Raw genomic sequence first — 24,781 nt, forward strand, 5'->3', positions numbered from 1 at the left:
ACTCACCCTTACAATACCCCAACATTATTTTTGGATTCAAGTCTTTCTCCAGACTGTGCCAGACAGGGGAAAGATCAGGAAGAAAGGGTGCTGTAAAAAAACAGTGAATTTTTAATGCATTATTATGGGAACAAGGGAAAAAGTCTCTTTATAGTAACCACTGTCAGCAGTTGCTGGCTGTACAGCAGTGTTGAGACTCAACTACATTTTCCCAACACATACAAATACATCTTTAGAAATAAATACAATAAAGGTGAAACACACAGTTTTATTTATAAAAGGTTACCTTATAATTTATCAATAATTTTTCATGGTTTTTAAACAAATTAGAACCAATCCCCATTAGGCAGTTTGCACGTAAGGAAAAGGGTGAAAAGGAAGGGATGTGGAGTGAGAAAATTACACATGATGCAGCATCTGTGATTTCTCAGAAAGCAAAAAAGTCAACTCAGTGCACCTGGAACTACACCCTGATAAAATCCATTAAGCTCCAGACATGTATTTTGCACCTCCAGTATCTTCCATCTTTAACCATGATTTGAGGATTAAAAACTGTCCTTTCTTTCATCCTCAGGCTCATACATATTTTTCCATTTCTGTAGTTCCTGAGAATCATTTATCTTCCACGCTTCAGCAAAGGACTTCATTTTTTTCCTGTGGGAGAAAAAAGAAAAAAAAACCCTAATCAAAATACAGACACATTTTTAAGTGAAGCACATCAAACCCTGAAAGTCCTACAGTCATCTGCAAAATTTTATACGCCATCCAAAATAGCACAGCTCAAAATGTTATGTGATCTTCAAACAGCCAGTTAATATTTTCTAAGATTCATGTTCCTGCTGTAGGTCAGCCACTAAATTAATTCCATAACTAACTTACAGCACCAGCAGCACTGACAAAATGATATAAACAAATGGAAGAACTACTTGTTAAAGGAAATAAACAGCATTGTAGTCAGCCCTGTGTAATTTTGATCATGCAGTTTGTACAAATTTGTATTTGTAGGACCATAACAGGAAAACACATTTTCAATACAAATGAGTGCACACATCCTTCCTGTTTCTTCTCGGCATTTTTTGATTTGTAAGAGCTGTGACAAATTACAAGACATTTAAAATGGGTTAAAGCACATTGCCGACAACAATGTCAATTGTCAAATGTCAAAACGGGATGAAGTTACCCAGTGGATTTTCTTAAATAATATGAGGGTGATTTAAAAAAACAAGACAAGGCATCTGGCCCATGGGTGTTGTGACAAGGGCAGTGCCACCAGCAGGTCCAGGAGGGGTTCCCCTGATCTCCTGCTCCCACCTCACAGACCAGACCCACACTGAACAGCACAGTTAGGACCCTGCTCCAGATTTGGTTTTTTTAACTTTTGCCAATTACAGACTGATATTTCCAATTAGCATAAGCCACTGCATTATTTTTCCTGTAAACTGTCAAGTTCCTTCTAAAGTTTCTCTTTTGCTTTATTAAGAGGGGATAAAAAAACGTCGTTAAGCGCCGAGCACAGCTGAGTTCCAAAGTCTGCACCTATAAATAATTAGTAGTCAAAATGTTCTCATGTAAAATTATCCTGTCAGGATTAGGTACAGCCATCAGACAACTAAGATCTTGATTCATTATGTTCCTATAGGGCTATTTGAATTTTGCTCATAGGACTGCCAAGGAAAATAACAGCAGAAGAAAAAAAAAAGAAACAGTGAAAACAGTTATGAATATCTAAACTGTGCACACAGTGTTACAGGATTTACAAATCCATTATGCCACTTGATACACACAGGAATTTTCATAACTACTCTAATATATAAGGTACAAACACCCCTGAATGAAAATTTGATATCAGGGAAATATTAAAATCCCAAGAAGTTTCAATAAAATTCTGAGTGTTTGTGGGAACAATCAAAATGATTCACAAATATTTATTTTCAAGTTAAACCAGAAGAAGAATGTCCTTCTACACTTTGGTATGCAAAGACAATTTCTAGTTCCAAAGTAAGTAATAAATACTTTCTAAATTAAAGTCATTAGTACTTTCACTATCACTGATGAGAACATAAGTAGGTATTATAGTAGGAAATAATTAAAGGAAAAAAAATCACATTTGCTCTGACCTTTTCATGTTCACTATTCTCTCCAACTCCTTTGATTTGGAAGCTGCTTTCTTCAAGATTTCTTCAGGAATATCTGCCAGTTTGGCAACATTTAGCCCATAACTCCTTGCAGAGACTCCTTTAGTTATTTGATAAAGGAAAGTGATAAATTCAGGATTCTCTTCCACTTCAGATCCTAGAAACATAAAACCAAAATCAAAACCTCCTCTTTGTGGCAAATACATAAGTCCCCTGTCCTGATCAGCTTACAAGGTAAGCAGATAATACAATATGAAGAATTATTTAGGGGAAAGGTTAATGGCAAAAAGCAATGGGAAGACATTAAAGAAACACATTAAAAATTTTGCAATTATTTCATGAATAGGCCTTTATGATGCCTCTTATAATTCAAGAACTGGGGCCATCACGTTTCAAAACAGTTTCAAAACAATCAGATGCATTTTTTCACTCCATAGAGTGCTAAATTTTGGAGTGGCTTGACACAGTAGGACGAGGGCACTGAAAGTACACGGTATTAAATTATGGAGCCCAGCTGAAATGAAATCCATGGGAGCTACAAAACACATCGTGCTCATGAAGCCCCATAAATAGCAGGTGTTTCCAGACAGTGAGATCTTTCAGAGAAGGAGCTGCCATATGTTTGATCCCTAATCCCTCCTCCCTAATCCTTTGTGTTTGGCTGCTGTGGGAAGTTGGATGCTGGGATAGGTGAATCTTTCCCTACCCTAGCTCAGATATCCTCCTGAAACACGTCAAGGAATGCATGTCCACTTTTCAACACCCCTAAATGTGTGACTGGAGTGTATCACATTCAGGTGAGGTGTAAATGGTCACACTGACATCCTAGGATTTTAGCTTTTATAATTTCCATGTATTTGCTACCCTGCAGTTCTTTAGTGTGTAACTCCAAACTCCACATTCAGTGTCAGCTGCTGCTCTCCCATTCTGGGCAGGCACAACAATTCCTCTCCAGGCCTGGCAACCAAGGGCACCTCAGGGCCCCAGGGCCCAGAAATGCAAACAAAAGTGAGTTGGGTGGGCTAACTTGGGGTAAATGACTTCATTAGCTGAAGTTTGAATCGTTAGATTAGCCCAAATATGCAAACAGACCAAACATAAAAGTGTGAAACCCACGGCCTGTTGCCCGTTTTTGGGTGTAGCCCCTGAGGGAGGGTTTGCCTGCCCAACATGTACATGAAGGCCCTTTAATGAATATTACTGCTTTTTATTCCCTTCACTTTGTCTGGCCCCTGTTTTTAGGTAGCCCAAAAAGCATCAATAGCACGGAGGGATCCCTCAAACTGCTGGCAGCAGCCACTGGGGACTGCTCACGTTGGTAGGCTGGGAGGCAAGAAAAAGCATTTGGCAAGGTCTGAGTAGGAAAATGGCTATGGACAGCTTTTTAGAAGTCTGGCTAGTTAGTCTGAAAAGGCATGAACATCAGAGTTACTTTGTGGCTGATGAGAGGAATGAGAAATTTGTCTTTACAGACAAGCTGTGGGTCTGCTGGTGAATAAAACCAGCACTGGGAGAGAAAAGAAACAATGGGAAGGATTCCACTGCTGGATGAATGGAAAAAGAGATTTGCTTTAACAAATAAACTTTAGGTTGGCTGATAAATGAAATTAGGCATTGAAAGGTAAAAGAAACAGTGGGGAATAAAAAGCCCTGAATTCCGTAAGAATTAAAAATTAAAAGGGAGGGTTGTACATTAGAGGGAAATCTTTGGGATCAGGCATTCCAGGAGGTCTGAACCTCTCAAGTCCCTCAGCCAATGGGGAAAGAGAGAAGGGAAATGTGACTGGGAAATTGGGATAAAAAGAAGGCTGCATCCTCCAAAAATGTGAGACACCCCAGGGGAATGGGGTCTCCCTTTATTCCAATAAAGTAAAGGACTCCTCTGTCTCCTTTTTGGGCACAAACCTCTGGTGTTTGTGGGTTATCTTCCTGGCACTGACCTGTGTGCTGTGTGCTGTCCTCCTCGCTGAGCAGGAAGGCCATGTGGTAGTTGCCCACGGCGCGGGGGTACAGCCGCTGCAGCTCGCACACCGACGGGTAATGGGTGACAAACAGCGTCAGGGCCTGCACCTGCAGCACACACACAGCACTGGGCCTCACCCGTGCGCCCTGCCCTCAGCCTCGCCGAGCTGCTGTCCTTTCCCCACACCCCTGAGGGGAAATGGCGCCTCTCCCCATGGCTGCGGCCAGCGCGGCCTACCCGCCCCACAGCGCGCCTCGGGTGTTGCGGTGTTATTCCAGGATTTACCTCACACACCCGGTTCCTCCCTTGATGATTCCCTGCCAGGTGTGCCAGCCTCTCCTTTCCCCTCCCAGCACTGTCTGTCCCTCCTGGCATTCCAGAAGGGCGTTGAATTCCAAAGATGCCCTCCACCCCTGAAGGACATTGGGCCACCCAGGTGTCCTTTGTCCCTTTGTCCCTCCCCTCCTGTCCCTGCTTGGTGGCTCCCGGCCCCTTCCCTGCCCCTCTGCCCGGGGTTAAAGGAGCAGCAACCGCGGGCCCAGGGAGTTCTGTTGGAGGAGCTGCTGCATTCAGAGGCCTGTGGGCCAGAAAAAAGCTCTGGATCCCAACCCTCCATCAGAACCGACTCCTTTCCTTCACCATCGCCTCAAAGCTTCTCCAGCAAGGGAAACCTGAGCTCCTCAAGCCTGGACTTGTCTCCCTGTGCTCAGCTGCAGCACCCACCAGCCAAAGGTGTCTGTGGGTGAAACACCACACATTGCACAGCCAAAGGTGTCTGTGGGTGAAACACCACACACCCACCAGCCAAAGGTGTCTGTGGGTGAAACACCACACACCCACCAGCCAACGGTGTCTGTGGGTGAAACACCACACATTGCACAGCCAAAGGTGTCTGTGGGTAAAACACCACACACCCACCAGCCAAAGGTGTCTGTGGGTGAAACACCACACACCCACCAGCCAACGGTGTCTGTGGGGTGAAACACCACACATTGCACAGCCAAAGGTGTCAGTGGGTAAAACACCACACATTGCACAGCCAAAGGTGTCTGTGGGTGAAACACCACACATTGCACAGCCAAAGGTGTCTGTGGGTGAAACACCACACACCCAGCAGCCAAAGGTGTCTGTGGGGTGAAACACCACACATTGCACAGCCAAAGGTGTCTGTGGGGTGAAACACCACACACCCACCAGCCAACGGTGTCTGTGGGTGAAACACCACACACCCACCAGCCAAAGGTGTCTGTGGTAAAACACCACAGTTGCTGCTGTTTGGTTCAGCAGCAAGGGCCAGACAAGCCAAGGCACATCCCATCTGGCTATATTGGTAATTATTCCCATACTCAGGCACTTACATCTCTGATGAAATGCTCCAGGGTGGCATAAGCAATGGCAATGCCATCGTGTGTGCTCGTCCCTCGGCCCAGCTCGTCCAGGATCACCAGTGACCTCGAGGTGGCTTTTCTGATGATCTCAGCAGTGTCTGTCAGCTCCTCCATGAAGGTGCTCCGGCCTTTGTAGATGTTGTCTGCAGCACCCATTCTGCACCGGCACACAGAACACAAAAACTCATCACAAATGTCAGCTAATGCTGGAAAAAAAAAATAATCATGGGCATGAAACCATTCTGTTCTAATCTCTGGTTGCTGCTACAAACAGAGGAGAAGAATGCAGGCAGAACATTCACCTTCCAGAACAGTCTCCCAGCTCACACCTCTCCCACCTTCACAAACAGCACAAGGCAGACTTTTTTTCCCCCCAGAAAGGGGGGAATCCTGGGACTTCAGACCAGTCAGCTCACAAGAATTCCATCAGAGGTAGCTGTGAAGGTGAATTTTACTCCTTTGGTTTGGTTCAGCCCTCTGTTCATAGGGGTTTCTAATGCTAGCAATACCCAAAGGGATCCAATATGGCATTCCCACACAGAGTGGAAGCTCCTGTGAACCAGCAGAGCAGCCACCTCCTTCAGGCACTAACAAAATAGCCATTAGTTCCCCTAATTGCACAGGTACACCATCTTCACCAGCGTCCTTAAACAAGATTTAAAGGTATTTTAAGAGTTCTCTCCTCATTCTGTTGAAATACAACTCTTAGCAGCCTGCAGGCAGGTGAGCTCCACACACAAAATCCTCCAAATTCCTCTAGCTCTGATTCAGATCCATGCAACGCTCAAACCCTATCTCAAATTGTGGATTTGTGGTCTACATGTGAGAAACCTGTTGTTAGTCCACCCTGGTTTTCCCTTTTCCTGCAGCTTTCCTTACCCGGGCAAGTAATACCCATTCTATACTGAAGAAAGAGCATTTCTTTTTTGCATTTCTGCTTTTGAATTACATTAATCACATTAGAGCATCCCTTCTGAGACAGGTCATCACGAGCATGCCAGTGAGGAGAGACGTAAAACTGGATTTATTCACTCTTATCAGCCAATATATAATTACATACAAACCACACTGATTTAAGGGAAACTAACTAATGGGTTTAGTATATTATATTTCCAAATTTAACAGCTGGCCACAACAGTATTTAGAGCCAATCAGAACCTTTAAAGAGAAGCCCAATATAGTGGTTTCTTTCTCTCTCTTTTGCTGGATTTATCTCTATTATAATTGCTTCTGTGACTTCCTGAGGCACCACCACGATACAAATAATTTTATGAGGATGACTAAGAGCATTTGACTAAAACCAAGCAGGCTGGACCCAGTATAACTATGATTTGTATATATTCTCTGGTCCCTGCCCTGAAAATCTGTCGTGGTATCATGCATAACTGCACAATAAGCAAATCTTCAGTTATAAATTAACTACTTTGGTTGGAGATGGGCATATCAGAAAACTGAGTTTTTGTTTTATTGAATGTGTGCTTAAACACACACACACAAATTACACTCCCACGTACCCCAAAAAACAGGTGATTCTGGCCATAAGCTAATTCAACTGTACAAGATTTTTCTCTGAATTAAATGTGTAACTCAGGATAATGAGGTTTTGTGAAATTAACATTTCATTAAGCCACTTACTGCTGTAATCCTTTCAAATGCTGGGTTAGGAATGATTTTAGTGAATTTCTCGCAGTGCCCCCCACCACCCCTCTGCCCCTTTCCCAGCTTGGGTCAGGCACCAGGCCCTGCTGTAAAATCAAACAATCCCTCTTACTGCGCAGATCCACAGAGAACAGGGTAACTTAGACCTTTTTTAACACTGTTAACTGCAAATACATTAATCAGAATGACAAATACTTTTTATGTTTGAACAATCTCTGGCTCCTTAATGAACAACTTCAGTGTTAGCCTCCAACCTTACAATTATGGCGTTATTATTTTCTCACTTCTTGCTTGGCTTTTCCTTACAGGGACAGCATCTCACAGGCTGTCTGTTGTGTGCCCGTGATGATTACACACAGAGCTTCCATTTTTCTCTGGGATTGCATCATTTCCACAGAGCCCAAAAAATATTTTAGCCTGCTTTGTATCTAATTTGCATTCACAAAAATAATTTCCTGAACTTCCTCACTAAATGCTCAAGATACAAAGAGAAATTAGTATTATCTTTCCCTTGTTGTTAGAGACAGCTGGAGAAGAAGTCTTTCTTTCCAGCATTTCAAAATATTCAAATCCAACTCGGGCTTAACTACAGATTAAAAAACTAGTGCATTTTTAAATGACATAAAGCCTCTTAAATGTTATCCTTTGAAAATTGATAAAATTGTTCTTTCTGCCTCTATCCTTTACCGTAGAAGAATTATACTTGTTTTTTGAATATACATACTGAGCAGTGTTATCCCAGAAATAAGCAGGAATAATTGTTTTAGTGTGGATGATTGCATTTATAAAAGTAACAGATAATTTGTAGCAAGGCATTGCTCCCTAACTTTGTGCTCTATTATTCCTGATACAGTAAAGTTGTTGAGTCCCAAAACCTACTGCTTAAACAACCCTTTTTTGGGTTTATTTTCACATTTAAAACAGCCATAATAAACCCCACCAAACTTCTCCAGGACTCCTCAGTGCCTTGGAATCCACATTTTAATGCAGATCTCCTCCTAAATGTTTTTATACATGAAAACATTAAATTTTCCTTCTCCAGTCCTGCCCACAAGGAACGTGCAGACAGGCAGCATGAGCAGCGTCTCTTTGGATCCATCACTCCTCAGCAGATGCAATTTGGCTGGAAAACACTTGTTTTAATGTCTCTTTGACAGCCAACCAAATCCTGCAAAATTAAAAGCTCTTCATCTTACGGTGTTCAACCCATTTATTATGCAAATTAAAAAAAAAAAAAAAAAAAAAAAAGAGGATGGATTTTCTATTTTCAGTGCTCAGTTCAAGTAGCAAAGATTCCTGTCAAAGGCCTCAGAAAAAGCCAGCAGAGAGGCAATGTTCTGTAATTTAATTTGCAGAGGGTAAGACATAACTGCACTGCCTCTCAAAAGAAGTTATCCCACATGATCTTAGAGCTGGCTTGGGTTTGAGATCACAGTGAGGGCCCCAGGAAGTTCACTCCTCTCTTATTTCACTGCATCTCTCTCTCAGTTTGTGGAAATGAACAGGCAGCCCAGGAGCTCACAGTGGTAACACTCCACCACGTGAATCCCAGAAAACAGGACTGCAAAGCCATTCTCTAGAGCCTTATTTTCAAACATCTGCCAACAGCCCAGTGCTACCTACCTATTCCTACTCTATAGAATACTTAATGCTGGGGAAAACACCAAACTTTAACTACGTTTTCCCATTGATTTTAGTAATATTCATCTGAGTTTAGAAGCTCACCTAAAGTACTTACTGCAAAAATTGAACCTTTTGCAGAAGAATAAACCTAAGTCAAGAACAATTAACATGAAAAGAAAATTACTCTTTTCTCCAGGAATAAGGTGCAGAACACTCTCAGCACCAACAAAAATCCCTTTCCGTGATTCAAAGGTAACACTGAGAACCCCATGAATAAAATAAATTCATAATGTAACTTTTACAATTCCACTCACTCCCTCACACAAACCCCTCTGAAATGTCATTTCAAAGATCACTGCATTTGCACAGGAGTAATTTAAATTAAAATACCCAGTTTAAGTCTAGACGTGCTGCTGCCTTGCATCCCTCCCTTTTCCTGGCAGGGCCTGCCCTCCACAGCCTGTCTGTGCCCAGGGCAGTGGGCACAGCCAGCCCACCAGGCATGGGCAGGACACTGCAGATGTATTAAGTAATTCCTCAGGAGATTGCATGTGCAAATTTGTAACAGCTCACTGGCAAGAAAATAATGCTTCACACTCCCCCACAACCTACTGGTACATCATCCTCTTCGTTTCCATCAAGATCTCACTGATGCAGACCAAAAACTGACAGAAAGAAAAATAATTTACAGAGGCTGTAATTACAGAATTAGGGGAAAAAAAAAAAAAGAAGTGTGATGGGAAGCATGGCTATCAGGATAGTTATTATTTTTGCATTATTCATGGGTGACTTCTAAGAAGCGTGCCAAGTTACATGGATGATGACAGGGAATCAAAGGATGCTCATCACATAAACCTGTTTGCAGTCTACATCCACACGTGCTCAACCATCTCTACAACTGCTTATCTGCAAATTTAAATGAAGAAATACCAATGGTATGTTACATAATTAGGGAGAACAGCTGTTGAGAAGCCTGACAGAATGCATTCAATGTAAAATACATTTTTCTTTTGCACGTTATTGTAGATATGTGATGCTCTCAGTCATTGAGAGATTAATGAAGATATTAAATGACTCTGAGGGATAAAAACTTTGTATTATCCTAAAAAGAAAAGCAAGTCCACAGTGATTTCAATGCTCAGTTTCATAGTGATTTCTAAATCTTGTTTTCCCCCTTCTCAGTATCAGTAGGTAGCTGAAGCAGCCAGAATAAATAATGACTGAAATCCTCCTTTCCTTCTAGAGCTGGCCCACAGGGGAACGCTGCACACACCAGCACCCCTGCCTTTTAAAAGAAACATTTCTAACAGGATTAACTTTCAAGATGTGAAGTCCATTGATTTTATTTTTTTTTTCCTGAAAGGCAGAGGGAAGAAGAACACCCACTCTATCTTTTCAAAAGCTTCAGCTGGACTGACAGGACAGGCAGGACAGCATCCCTGTGAGTCAACGCAGGCCCTGAGGGACCAGAAGCTACCAGCACCCCTCATCCCTACACTTCACGGACTAACAGAAAAACTCAAGTACTACAAAAGTTTGTCACGTTACCTAGGGAGGAACACCAGTAAATTTGCTTTCTGAAATTCAGCAATGATACTCTCAGTAACATTTGAACTGGGTAAAAATACTTGTTACATTGCTCAGGGCAAATACATCACTGACTTTTAAATTATCAGTGAAAATGTTACTGGTGGTCAAGAGAAAGACCTGCTTGTGAGGGCAAACATTTTACTGAAGGATAAATTATACAACAGATAGTCAAATTAAGGTGTTTCTTTGAGAGTCATCACTATTAGCTTAAAGAAGGTGAAAGAACAGGGACAAATCAACACCTTCAAATATGCACAGGTTTGCACTCACTGCTTGGGACACCAGGGAGGGAACTCAAGGTAATTAAGTTAATGTGCATTTGTAGCTAAAGGATTGAGGCCAGGGGGGATTAAAGAGCAGGAACTATAGCAACAGAGTAGGGACAATGGCTGAAGCACTCAGCACAAGTGAACTTTTCCCCTTTGGACCTGTGGGCAGCAAGGACAATCCAATTCCACCTGTGACTGGGTCAAGTCCTAGGATGGAAGAGTTTTGGAAAGGTTGATATGAGAGCAGCTGGTCAGCTTTGCAGGCACATTTCCTCGTGCCCTGGGCCCAGCACGCAGGCACCCCAAAGGCTGTCTGGGGGAACACGGCAGGGCTCCATGGGGAAAAGATGCAAACCTCACACTGCAGATGCGTGTTTCTGTGAAATGCGCAGAGACACGCAACCAAATTAGCTACAGATACATGCACAGCCTGGCTTAACTTGTTCCTACAGAGCCACAGAACACTGTCAGAAGCAATTACAGCTCAAATGCACTGTGGTACGTCCAAGACACAACTTTTCCAGAAAAAACAGAACAAAAGAATTCTTCAGTTTAACAACACTAAGACTACAACTTCAGCTTATTTTTTTTTTTTAATCCAAAGCAAAGCTATCTCCACATGATAAAAAATGGTGCAATGTACTTAATACAGCACCCTGTTCTTCCCCGAAAGATGGGAACAATTTACCCCAGAGATGCAATTACATGATTGATTGTGAGCATAAATGAAAGGCTTAAGTAATTCTTGTTACTCTGGCAGTAAACAAAAATACAATTAAGGAGGAACAAAATGAAGCAAATTACTGTGCCATAAAGAAGTAACATTTCTGAAAATTACTTTGGGGTTATTGACAGCTGAAAGTTCTGTTGGTCTGACTCATTGTGCTTTCAATACAAACAATACTTTCTTGGCATGTCAGTATATAAAATTCTCATGTGGACTTGCCATTCACTTGGGATTGCTTTGTGAGAACAGCTCCCTTCTTTTCTGCACAATAAATAAATCAATGTGCATGGCAGAACCACTAAGCTTCACCACATATACATAAAATAAACAAAGACCTGGAAAAGTACCTTTGATTTTTTAATTTTCTGACCATTATCTTTCAGAGTCTAACTGCTCAGGCAAATTGAGAGACTTTCTTCTATTTGTTCTATTTTTTTTTTCCAAAGGAAGATCTGAATGATTTAAACATTTATTTTCAGGTTTAAAGAACTTCTAAAAAATCCCCAAAGTTCTGGTCAAAACCAGGTTCTGTACAAACAAGTTGTTCAGCTGAGATAAACTCCTCCACAGTTTTGACTCAGCGATCAATCTCCTGGTGCTTTCTGTACACACCTGCAAAACCTGCCAAACACTGCTGTCACCTCCCCACTGGTTTCACAGCCTAGATTTTTCTGATTATGAAGAAGCTGTCTAGATGAAAGCTTTCATTTGTCTGAGGTGTTGTGATTTTAACTGGTATTTCTAGGAAAAATTATCTTCATTATCTTGCCCTGTAAGCTTCAAATAAATCATTAAAGCTTAATAAAGAAATAAATGGAAACAGGGATTTTTTTAAATGTAGACTCTGCTTTTTAGAGTTAAAGCCAGAAAAATTCACAAGTGGTATAAAAATGAGAAGCAATATTTGCCTATTCCTATGCAATTAGGATGATTTCTAATAATGGAGCTTGTTATTTATTTATTATTTTAAATACAACTATTTCCCCCTCTGTGCTTGTCTTGTGCAGCTCCCTTCTGATAAGCCAATGAAACTGGCTGAATGAAATTAAGTGCAACGTGCTTTGCCTAGTCAGAAAAAGTTGAGAATTCCTTTTCCCTGAAAGGTTGCATCAATGGAACAGTCACATCCATTAACACTTAGGAGTATTATTTTGCTTTTGTTCTCACGTGATGTGCCTCAATGTGCAAAAACCACTTGGAGAACATCTTCCACACAGTTTCCAGTCTGACAGAACGTTCTTTTCCCTGCTTCACGTACCCACTCCATCCTGTGCTTTCTGATTTTCTCAGGAATTCTTACAAAATATACTCTTAGCAAGCCCTGAAACATTTTAACCTGAAAGTAAATCTAAAAGTAATCTAAAGTAAGCCATTTTTAAGTACCTTTCAGACTTGAATGAAGAAAAAAGAAAAAATAAAAGAAAAAATAAAACACAAGCATCCCAAGTCAGCTGGCAGGTATTCATACAATATTTGCTTTCCATCATGATTTCAAACCTTACTGAAATTTGTGATAATGCCATAGGTATGCACATTTCATCCAGTTAAAATAAAATGTTTGTCTACTTGTTTCTTTCAGCTCCACACACTTGTGAAACAGTAATATGACTTTGTCAAGCTGTCAGAATTAAATAGCTGTAAATGCATTCAGGGAGGTAACACTCACAATACATCTATTATAAGGCCTGACCTTTTTGAGAGTAATTCCACCACTTACAGATCAGAAAAACAGACATTTTAATAAACCATAAAGAAGAAAGTACTATGGCTTGTTTGGTACATGGCCTCTCCAGAAGTCTGGAGTAATGAGGACTGAGTTTCCTTGGGTTCTTTTCAGTTTCCTTTGAAGAAATCCTCCATCTCTAAACTGTCCTCTAAGCTCTAACAGCAATTCTTTCCAGCTATGGGGAAGAGGCTGAGGGCTCCATTCACCCTGCACAATCCTACAGGGACACAGCCACAAACACTCCCTTAGTTCCTGCCCCATAAATCTCTTTCAGGTGACAACAGTCAAGGCACAGGAAAAAATTGTGAGAGGATCCACAATGCCTGTAGGCAAATCATGCCAGAAATGTCACTTTGGGACACAAATGCCCCTTCCCCTTCCATCTCTGTGAGCCCAAATGCATGTGACTGTTGTGCCTCTCTGCTCACAGGATGATGGAGATGAGCAGTGCCAGGCACACCACTCGAGCAGGCATTCAAGCACTGATTTCGTTTTTGATGCCATTATGCTGTCTTCCACGTGGGTGTTGTGAGGTTTTTACCCCGTGAGGTTTGTGCAGCACTCACAAACCTCAGTGGAACGGCCACACCTGGTCTGAGTGGGTTTGAGATCAGCTGGAGATCCCACCTGAGCAGCGGCACAGCAAGGGAATACAGCCCCCAGCTGGCAGAACAGCACCGAGTTCCCTCCTAGAGGGACCCTGAGGAAACGTCCTGGCTGCTCCAGCAGCTTCCCAAAGATAAAAAGAGACTGAATCTCATCAGGGTCACCATGTTCAGCCAGGTGTACGTATCAGTAATACTGTGGGAATCCACAAAACCAGAGGGTTTGGGAAAGCTGCAAAAGGCAGGCCCCAGAGACAGCAGAACTGTGACTGGAGCCAAGCAGCAGCCAGGAGATTGGGCAGCAGAAAAATTATTTCAACTGTAGAAAAGCAAGGACAAATAGAACAATGGTCTGTGTATTAACACTGGTCTAGAATAACTCCCTAAGCTACAGAAAAGTTTATCTAGCAAGATATTAGGAAGGTTGAAGCTCAATGATGGAGCTCTGTGCATTGTGTTTGAAGGCTCACAAGCAGGGATTGCATTTGAAACAAGCAAGCATTGTTTAACCAAAGGTACCTGTGCTTACAGTGGTTGGACAGAACTACTGTCAATATAGAATATACACTGTACAGATATAAATACTGTCAGGGTGCTTTTGCTTTGTGTGATTGGTCACAAAGCTCATAAAGTGAGTTGTGACATTGAGTTCTGTGTCTGCTGCCTGGGATGTGAGCTGCTGCCATCTTCCATTGCCATAGCCATGGACTGAGAGTGATGCTGGAAAATCAAACAGCTCAAGGCAGTTCCACAGCAGCCTGTCCTGTTTGTGGTCTGTGCAGAGACCCCAGCTGATGATATAATACCATTTTTTCTTTAACCTGGAATGAACAGTAGGGAAAAAACATGCATGGTCACTCTGTCCAAACACTGGGGAGGGGAGGAGAAGAGCACTTTCTTCACACCAGTTCTGCTTCTTGGAAAAGGATTATCTCATGGGCGCTTCTGGGCGCCTCCAAGGCAGAGTGTCACACAAAACCAGGGTTAGCTGGGGTAGAATACCCAGGCTGGACTGATTACAGACTACCCTGAGCTGGAAGGGACCCAAGGGTCACCCATGGCACCCGTGCCCTGCCCAGAGCCCCAGCAATCCCACCCTGGGCATCCCTGGAGCACTGTCCAAGCTCTGCTGGAGCTGTGGCAGAGGCTGTTCAGTGCCCCACCACCCTGTGGGGAAGCAGAACCTTTCCCTATCTCCATCCCAAACTGCCCTGGCCCAGCCCCAGCCGTGCCCTGCTCCTGTGTGGGAGCGTGTTCACAGAGCTCTTGGACGTGGGAAGAGAGGAGGATCTGACCCCGTGTTTCAGAAGGCTGATTTATTGTTTTATGGTATATATTACATTAAACTATACTAAAAGAATACAAAAGGTTTCATCAGAAGGCTGGCTAAGAATAGAATAGGAAAGAAATGTTAACAAAGGTTTGTGGCTGGGGCTCTCTGTCTGAGCCAGCTGACTGTGATTGGCCATTAATTACAAACATCCAACATGGGCCGATCACAGCTGAACCTGTTGCATTCCACAGCAGCAGATAACCACTGTTTGCATTTTGTTCCTGAGGCCTCTCAGCTTCTCAGGAGGAACAATCCTAAGGAAAGGATTTTCCATAAAAGATGTCTGTGACAGGTGTGTTCACCACCTGAGCTGTGTCACCTCAGTCACAGCTGGGAGGACACAGCTGACACTCCCACGGACCTCAAACGCAGCTTTCAACAGGACTTCACTTGGAAAGGCTCTCAGTTCTTGTGTTGTTGCTTGAAGTGATCAAAATCCCCTCCCTGTACTGAACCCATCAACCAACTCAGAAAAGCCACTCCAAGGCACAAGGTGGGACTGGCCCTTGGTGGCTGGAATTTATGTGACCCAACTGAGGCCATTGCTGAGGGGGATGAAACTCCTCCACTATTTCAGTGCTCAGCTGCCCAAAGATTTCTGTGCTCTGGTTTTAATTGAAGAGGCTGCTTTTACACAGGTTCCACATCGTTATACAAGAACAACGGATTATAAAATACCAAAACAGTGATGTAACCTCAGAGCTGGGACAGACAGACCCAGGATTCCATCATGGCCATGTCTGTCTGAGGGACTCTGTATACAGACATGTAATATAAGCTACAATTAAAAAACATCCCTCCCTAGCCAAGGTGAGCAATCACCATCTGCTTACACAACTTTTTCATATATATAAAGGAACCTGAAACAAGCAAGCACCTCCATTGCAGACTCAGCAATTAAAGACATCCCTCCAAGCTAGAAATACATCTAAATCATCTGTTACAAGGAGAAAATACAGAGGAAAGTTCTTTACACCTGAATACAGATCCTGTGATGTGAAGGAACTATCCTGCACTGTCAGCCCCCTCCATCCCTGCCTTCTCTACATGCACTACAGACAATTCCAGGTGTGTTGGATACCATGAGGATTAAAGTCAATACCAATAAAGTTTGATACCATGAGGATTTAATAGCATTTCCAGCTGGGCAGGGATGAAACCTCACTGCAAGGTGTGGGTCACTGCAGTGACTGTGCCAGCTCCCTGGAATAAGTGAAAATAGCTCTTATTTCAACACAGGAAGAGAAATCCAGGCAGGTAAGTGCTCTAGGAAGGAAATTACTCTGTCCCTGTACCATCACCTGGCGCTGGCAGGGGTTGTTCTCCTTGACACGATTCTTTCTGATGGCAGCCTGTGATGTCCAAAAATTGATTCCCAAAGTCTGGAAGGCACTTGGTAACCCGAACTGCTAATTATCTTGTTTATTTGAAGATGTTTTGCCTTCAAAGTGCTGTAGCATCCTCCCTCTCCCTCCCAATTTTGAACATGGACTCCCATGAACAGCTACTGTTGGCCCACAGGAAATAGGATAAAGCCTCCTAGCAGTGGGAAATTCTATCAATAATTGATTAGAAGAGGGACCTCTGCAGAGGTCAGCTTTATTCAACCACCCCTCCCCAGGGCACGATTAGGCCAGCAGAACTCTTGTCATTAATTCCTCCATACATGGATGTCCACCCTTGCTTGGTCTCCCTGCTCACACACACACACAGAGCTTAATAATTCCAGTGTCTGACTGACTGTATTAGAGCTAACAAAAACTGAGGGTTGGTTGTAGAGTAGAAAACAAGCCTGTTTACTGGAAGTAGAAACTTGGATGGGAATTTTCAAACATCAGAGAATCAAATATCCAAATCCCAATAAAAGTCAATATAGATGGGATGTCAACCTCTTCAAAACCCTTCTAAATTTTTTACAAAAAACGCCACTGATTAGGTTGAAATTCTTTAAGAAAAGATTACAAGAAAACATTATCCCTTATTGCAGAAAAAAAAGAGAAAATACTAACCAGCCAACATCCTCAAAATCCTGGTTGCTCCCCCTGATTTGGGCTAGGCTCAGCACTGTCCCCTGTCTTACCCACCCAGTAGTGCAGAAAGATCCACTCTACCTGTAAGCAATTCCTCTTGCATCTTTCAAAACATTTGGTGTAATCCAGTATGTAAAGTCAATTTAGAGATGCTATCCCATACAAGCACAATATGTCACAAGGAATAACCATAGTAGCAACCTTTCAATTTCCATGGAAACCCTGCTTGGAAAACAAGCCACAAATCATGGGGATACAAATCCCTTAAACCTGTATAAATTCACTCTTGGAAGATGCAGTCTACAAACCAAAACAAAGACTGGAGAAAGGTTTATCACGAACTCTTGGTCATCCTGGTGCAAAGAATCCCTCACAGAGCCAGCTTGTACAGCATCACTGGCTGATCCCTCCCTGCATCCTTCCCTGCATCCCTGAGCATCCCTCACTCTCTCTCCTGCAGGGGTACCACACTAACAGCATCCCCCAAAACATCACCAAGCAGTGATGGAAGTACCTTGGAGACTGACACCTTCCCATGGTAAGTTTTTGAAGTATTAAAAATGCAGTTTTAAAATGAAGTATTAAAATGCAGTATTAAAAAATGAAGTTATCAGCAACAAAATGGAAATTCGCACTTTTTTCCAGCAAGACCTTGTGGCCTGGGGTGGCAGTGCAGAAAGGAGGTCTACATAGCTGTTCTCATTAAAAAAAATTAAATCATAACAATAAAAAAAATCCAAACAAAATTAACCCGCAAAACAAAGCACAGGAGGTGAAACAGAAAAAAAAAAACCCCACCAAAATTAAAAAAAAAAAAAAAAACAAAAAAAAAACAAAAAACAAACAAAAAAAAACCAAAATTGGGTGGGAGTTAAGAGAAAGTCTCTGATCTCTTCCAGGTCATTCCCTACCAGAGGAGAGGACAGAGCAGAAGCTGAGGCTTTAGAAAAAAGCATCAAACCTCAAGCTTTTTGTGGCAGCTGGTTTATTGATTCTTTCCTTAAACCAGGCATTAAAAACTATTTCAAGGGTAACTTCATATGGCTGAGAAATTCCCTGAATGCAACACCACATTAACCTGCCTGACAGACTTAGATAGTTTAGGACCTCTGCCAGAACCCTGAAAAAAACCAAAACCTACCCCCAAAAAAACCCCAAACCAACCAAAAGTGAGGTGCCTCCTTGAATGATCTCTGTATACCTTGAGCAGAATCCTTTTCTCCTTTTTTTTTTCCTGTTACCTTTTAACTGATGCATGACTACTTCTGTCTTAAAAATTATTATCAATTTTTTCCTGATTAATATTTAGTCAATTAGTTTACTCTTAATTGCTGGTGTAATTACAAGAATTTCAGTAATTCTTCCACATATTTATCTGGTGTTTGACACATATCACATTAAATGGGGAATGGCACATCCAGCTGAACTTCCAAAAGTAATATAGACGAGGGAAAAAAAAAATCCATCCCTTGTGTTAATAAGTGACTGGGCTACAAATTAAATGGTCTGAAACCTCACAGAGTAAAAAACACTCTGTGACTGCTTGGCTGTATGTCTGAAAGCAGAAGTTTTGCCTTTGCCCACACTATGGGAAAAGTACTTGGGTTTTATTCTAATACAGAGAGAAGTTAAGCAGAATCAGGCAAATACACTGGGGAACAAGTGGAACGCAGATGAAAATCCAATTTATTCTCTTTCAAGCCAGCCCAAAACAAAACATCTCTCCCAATGACTGTCATATTTCTTAGTATTTTTTGCAGAAATCATGCTTTTGCAATGACAGTCTAGGAAAAGCAGAGGAAAGCAGATACTCAGCTTGAGTGTGTGTAAGATTAGAATTTAAGGCAGAGAATCCAAGTGAAGTACTCCATGTCCAGCTACAAACCCCAGAGGAAGAACACAAAGAATGTCCAAATGCTCAGTGGTGCTGTAATGCTCCTCCTGTGCATCTCTGTGTCCCCACAAGAAATGCTCACCCCACCAACCAGCTCATTACCTGCAACACAGGGTGGGGAAAAAAGTGAAGCATTTTGAATTCTCATCTGGAGTTACCTCTGGGAAGAGGTTACAAATGGTTTGCTGCTGTGCTTGGCACTGACCTGCGTCAAGGAGGGATCTTCATTTGTTTTGTGACACAGCGGAAAGTACAAACACAACACTTTTACAGGATGAAGCAATTGCAGGTGAGTAGCACCTCAATTTAATCTTGATTAAGAGTTACCTCTGGAATGTACACTGGCATCACAGAACAGGAATTTCCAGAAATTCCAGCTTAGGCACCTGATTGATGTGAAACTTACAACCACACATGATAATCCACCTCAAATACCACTGGTAACACAAGATTTTGACTAATTAAAGTAATTACTGAAGAAAAAGGGGGGAAATCAGGCAATAAACCCTAGCAATATTAGATTATAATATAATACAGAGTTTTGACTCTACAGATAATTTTTACAAATTTTCAGCAACGTCTCAAGAATGAGACAGTGAAATAAACTATCATTATTCATTCCTAAAAGGACATCAAGTGAGGAGTAAGTGTGTTTAGGACTGATAGTACAGGAAGGAGATTAGGTGTGAAATATATGCAGCCCGAAATTTTCAGTCTGTAATATTGTGAGTGTATACAACAGAGCTTCAGAGCAGAAATTGTGACATGATTTTAAAAGCTGACAACATTCATTTTAAACAAACATTTGGCCACCACCCAGCAGCACAAATTTGGCTGAGATATCCATTTGGGCAGGTAAGCTAGATACCTGGATGTTAATCAAGACAGACACATTAAAATTCTTGCCCCTTGAAGATTCAAAGGTTACAAAACAAGTACCATAGCTCACCAAAAAACTGAAATCAAAACCTAGCAATGGACCTAAAGTGCCTCTAAAATGAAAAAAGGGAAACTTCAAGCATAAATTTTCAAGTTGTAACTGAAAAATTAAGTTATACTTTGATACACACACCCCCTGCCACAGTAGCATTTCCAGTTTTGAGAGGTTACCTGGTAAAAATGCCATCCACAATGCCAATTGTGGCCTCTTCTGCAGGAACAAAAGAGCCAATCTGTGCCATGACTGTGATCAGTGCCACTTGCTTGATGTAGGAGCTCTTCCCTCCCATGTTGGGCCCAGTTATTATCATGACCCTTTCACCATCTCCCTGGAAACACAAAACAGTGGTGAAATACATTGCCCTGCACATGGTGCTTCTATCAGGAAGTATGGTGTGCTTAGAAGGATACAGGAAAAGTCTGCAGGGTTAAACTTACTATTTCTGGGTGAGCAGCTTTCCTCCATTCTTAGGGCTCATCACATTCACCTCTCCAGATATTAGCTCCAGATGGAGCAAAATCAATTTTGATTACTCTTGAGCAAAATGGACAGAGTGAGGGGGAATCTTCCTGCTCTCCAGCCCAGAAATAATCAGGGAGCTCAGTCAGCAGCACGGGGAGTGGTGCCAGAGGGCAGGGCTGGCTGGCACCTTGGCAATGAGGAATTGTGCCCTGGCAGGGTGGGCAGGCCCTGGCACAGCTGGGGCTGCCCCTGCATCCCTGGCACTGCCCAAGGCCAGGCTGGACCCTGGGACAGTGGGAGGGGTCCCTGCAGGGCTGGGATGAAGTGAGCTTTATGGCTCCTTGCAACCCAAACCATTCTGGGATTCTGCAGAATTTCTCTGGGGAAAGGGACAGAATCGTGAGCTTGGCTGTGACCTGGATTCCTCTCCAGTCTGAGCTCTCACTGTCAAATGGGAAGATCTGGCGGGCAAACACCTGACCTGGATTTTATACCCATAACTGCCTGGCTGGGTATGACAAAAGGGCATTCAGAGTGGCTACAAGAAGGCATCAAGACATTCCTGGGCCTGGCAGTATTTGACTGCAACACAGATGCTGTGAGCAGACCATGCCCAAACTCCATCAGTGTCTCTCATCATTAAAACCAGACCCAAGCAAATGAGAGCAGATGCAAGAACTCAGCTGTGAGACTCCCCACAGTACCGCTATGCGTCTGCAGCTCCACAATAAAACTGTGTTCCTCAAGTGCAAGACAACTGCTGATACAAAATTAAAACTTAAAGCTTTCTCACAGCCTGAGTCGAGACCAAGAGCTTGAGTTATGCAAGGACGTGGAGCAGCTAGAGTATCCCAGGGGTGCATCTGATGAAATGCACCAAGGGATGATCTGAAGGGAAGCCAGCAGTCCCCACTGCCCCGTGGGAGAGGCAAACCCCCAAATGTTTGAGGAGAACAGGGGGAATGGAAAAATAAGCTGTTTATTTCAGGGGATTAAGAGAAAAAAAAAAAAAGCTTTTCCTCAAGTTAGATATTTGACAACATTTCAGCTGACAACATGACAGGAGATGTATTTTCCTGCTGATTCAAACACATCAGTTGAAAACTGGAGATGCTTTAATAAACTGGTTGCCACCCACCTCTCTCAAGAAAAAGAGAACTCAAAGAACTGTAGAAGCAAAAGTGATTCTGCCATGATCACTTGGTTTTGTAATATTCAGTATTTAGAAAGCCAGCATAAGAATGGGACTAAAGAGGGAAAAGTGCATGATGATTCCTGAATGACATGCTGAATTTTTTTGGAAGTGCCATCTGTCACTTGTTTGGAGTTGACAAATAATTTTGAAAACATTCTCTGATGTATTGCAAAATATCTGTAGCATTGTTCAGTACAGAACAGTACTTTAAAATGTTCCCCAAGAAATACACACAAATCTGAATGCTGTTTTTACAGCAATGTCCCACTCTGGCAGCTGTTTCATACCTTTCCTACATTTACTGCATAAACAGGAAGAGAGAAGTTGTGAGGATATCTTTTATATTCATTAAGAACAGCTATTTAATATTTATAAAAGTATATGGAGAGATAAATATTTAATGAAAAGCTTCAAACAGGCATGTAATTTAAAAGACAGAGTTTAGTTTATCAGGAAAAAAAGACTGTATGACACTAATATTTCCATAGAGAGAGGAAACTGTAGAAAAATACATTTAAAAATGCAAGCAATCTTAGAATTAATCTGAAAAATTGAACCTATAGTTTGTATTTTGCATATTAAAAGATACCAAAAACTAGATAAGAGTTTGTCAAAATGCAGACTCCCTACACGGACACTGCTAAAAACCCTGTAATTATTCACTTGTTTTTTGAACATAACCATTTCATTGAAACCCTCATTTTCCTAATTTTGAGACTACCTTCCTTTTCTTCAAGCCTTGAGACTGGACAGGGCTGTGAGGAGAGCACCTGGCAGCAAGGGATCAGCAGAGGGACAGAGCAGATGTGGTGACATCTAGCAACACCTGTCTGAAATGCAGCCCAGCGAGGCTGCAGGGCTCAAACCACCCATTCCCCCAGAGGAATTCCCTCAGCCCAAAACTCCTGCCCTGGAAGGTTTGGAAGCTCAGCCAGGTCTGGGTACTCACTGAAAGGCTGGTGGTGTTTGGGACGTACTGATCCTGCTCTCCCAGCAGAACATCAATCACAGGGTGCCTCCCATTTTTTATCATTATTTCATGACGACTGTCTTGCACAGTTGGCCTGCAAAAGAGGAAAGGTATTAATCTCAGTGTTCTTTGTGTGTATTAATATAATATAATATAATATAATATAATATAATATAATATAATATAATATAATATAATATAATATAATATAATATAATATAATATAATATAATATAATATAATATAATATAATGGAATATAACATAACATAACATAACATAACATAACATAACATAACATAACATAATGGAATAGAATGGAATATAATTGAATATAATATAACATAATATAACATAACATAACATAATATAACATAACATAACATAATATAACAGAATAGAATAGAATAGAATGGAATATAATGGAATATAATATAACATAATATAACATAATATAACGTAACATAACATAACATAACATAACATAACATAACATAACATAACATAACATAACATAATATAATATAATATATGTAAAACTACTGTAACTGAAGCCTCCAGGACTGACACGTGTGATGTAAATTTTTGTGGAAAAAGATACAAATTATAAAAAATTAATTACTGCCATCAAGTATTGCTAAGGGAAATACTTTCTGAAGAATACTTTCTGAGAAAAATAAAGACACAGAATTTTAGGACTGAAATCCCCACAAACCACAAAACATCCCTCCAAAGTAACACTAAAGTCCAGTCTTTGCTTCAGCAGCCCTCCAGAATTAATTATTGACACCTCCCCTGCAGCTGAGGCTTCACTGAGAAGTCTCCTTCCTGCTAGTTTATGAAGCCACTCTGAAATTCAGTGAATTATTTACATTCTGCACAGTGAATTAATCAGGCTCGGTTTGTTTTCTCATCTCAGTACACCGAAATAAGTGAGCAATTATTTTCAGAGAGATTTTGATAGAGAGACACACAAGATCCCAAGAGCCCAGAAGTGATCAATATTATCTTTAATGATGTACCAAAGCAGAAGTATTTGCAAGTGGATTTCTGTCTGTGGTCTGGGGCAGAAGCAGCAGCTCAGCTGAGGCATCACCACTGCTCTGCAAGCTACAGCTAATATTTACTATTAATTACCTGAGACACACCTTTCAAACACACCTCAGATACCACAGACTCTAAGGTATTAGAAAGATAGCATAAAATCAGACCTCTCTGAGAATAAAAAACCAATAATGTTTTTACAGAAAGACATTAAAAAAGTCCAGCATTTATTTACGTGTAAGTAAGATATAACCTACTAGACTCAGGTCAAGCAACAATCATTAGGATGTCAAATTGGAACTGCAATGTTTACAGATTTGCATTAAGTCCAGAAGTGTTGCTCTGCAAAATCAGATTAAGTTGAAACTACTGTAAACAATTTTAGTAGTGATTTTTATCACGGCGTACACATTAAAACATAATTTATTTTAAGTATGCTCTTATAATTCCGTATGCAATCCCACGTAAAAAAAAAATTAAAAATTAAAAATTGATTACCTGCAGTAGTCTCCTTGTTTGGCCACCTGGGCCAATGAGAACAGGCAGTCCACAGTTGCTAGGTGACAAATGGCTTTAGACACGGGGTGATAATGTTCACTGAAACGGCTGCATCAGAACGGGGAAAAGTTACACAAAAACAGGGAAGGAAACAATTCCGCACCAACACAAAAGGATTGTCAAAATGCACCCCATGCAAGCTCCTCACAGGGCTCCTGTGCTCTTTAAGTCACTCTGAATCCAAATCTCCCAGCAGTGCATCAGACAGAACATGAGGACCACGGTGGACTTCACCTCCCATTCTAACAGTGAATTATTTTTCAAGCACAGAAAATCAGGCACAATTAAATTCATTAGATAGCTGATAAAGGGTCAGCAGTTGATCCCTGCTGCCTAAATGAGGTGTACAAAAATGCCACAATTTATCAGAATTTATACAGAACACCAGCAGCTGGATCCAGCTGTTGATTCAGCCTCAGCTGTTGATTCAGCTGTAAGTTACAGTCAAAGAAGAACCAAACTAAGAGTCTCTGAACACAGGAGTTGTCTAAAATTTCAATGAATTATGGTATCTACAACGGAAAATTCAAGAATTCATTTTCAATTTATGGTGCTGCTCCCCCAGCACAATAAGGCCATTATCAGGAGAACAGAGTTTTCAGTGGAGTTCATTCTCTTAGTCCTCTGGAATTTCTTTTTTCCTCCCTCCTAGTCTCAAAGCTACAATATGG

General features: G+C 41.6%; 1 protein-coding gene across 1 annotated transcript in view; it reads right to left on the bottom strand.

Moving 5' to 3' along the window:
- Nucleotides 1-243: 243 nt before the first annotated feature.
- MSH3 (mutS homolog 3) overlaps nucleotides 244-24,781 on the bottom strand; it is a 30,883-nt gene continuing 6,345 nt past the window's right edge. Inside the window, exons 5-11 of the mRNA XM_074532231.1 lie at nucleotides 24,051-24,158; nucleotides 22,489-22,603; nucleotides 20,053-20,210; nucleotides 5,457-5,643; nucleotides 4,076-4,205; nucleotides 2,118-2,292; nucleotides 244-654 (exon numbers count right to left, since the gene is read on the bottom strand). Coding sequence (XP_074388332.1) covers nucleotides 546-654; nucleotides 2,118-2,292; nucleotides 4,076-4,205; nucleotides 5,457-5,643; nucleotides 20,053-20,210; nucleotides 22,489-22,603; nucleotides 24,051-24,158 — 982 coding nt within the window. The 3' untranslated portion in view covers nucleotides 244-545. The remainder of the gene's footprint in view (nucleotides 655-2,117; nucleotides 2,293-4,075; nucleotides 4,206-5,456; nucleotides 5,644-20,052; nucleotides 20,211-22,488; nucleotides 22,604-24,050; nucleotides 24,159-24,781) is intronic.

Source organism: Zonotrichia albicollis, chromosome Z (assembly GCF_047830755.1).
Source record: "Zonotrichia albicollis isolate bZonAlb1 chromosome Z, bZonAlb1.hap1, whole genome shotgun sequence".
In the NCBI taxonomy this organism is placed as follows: domain Eukaryota; kingdom Metazoa; phylum Chordata; class Aves; order Passeriformes; family Passerellidae; genus Zonotrichia; species Zonotrichia albicollis.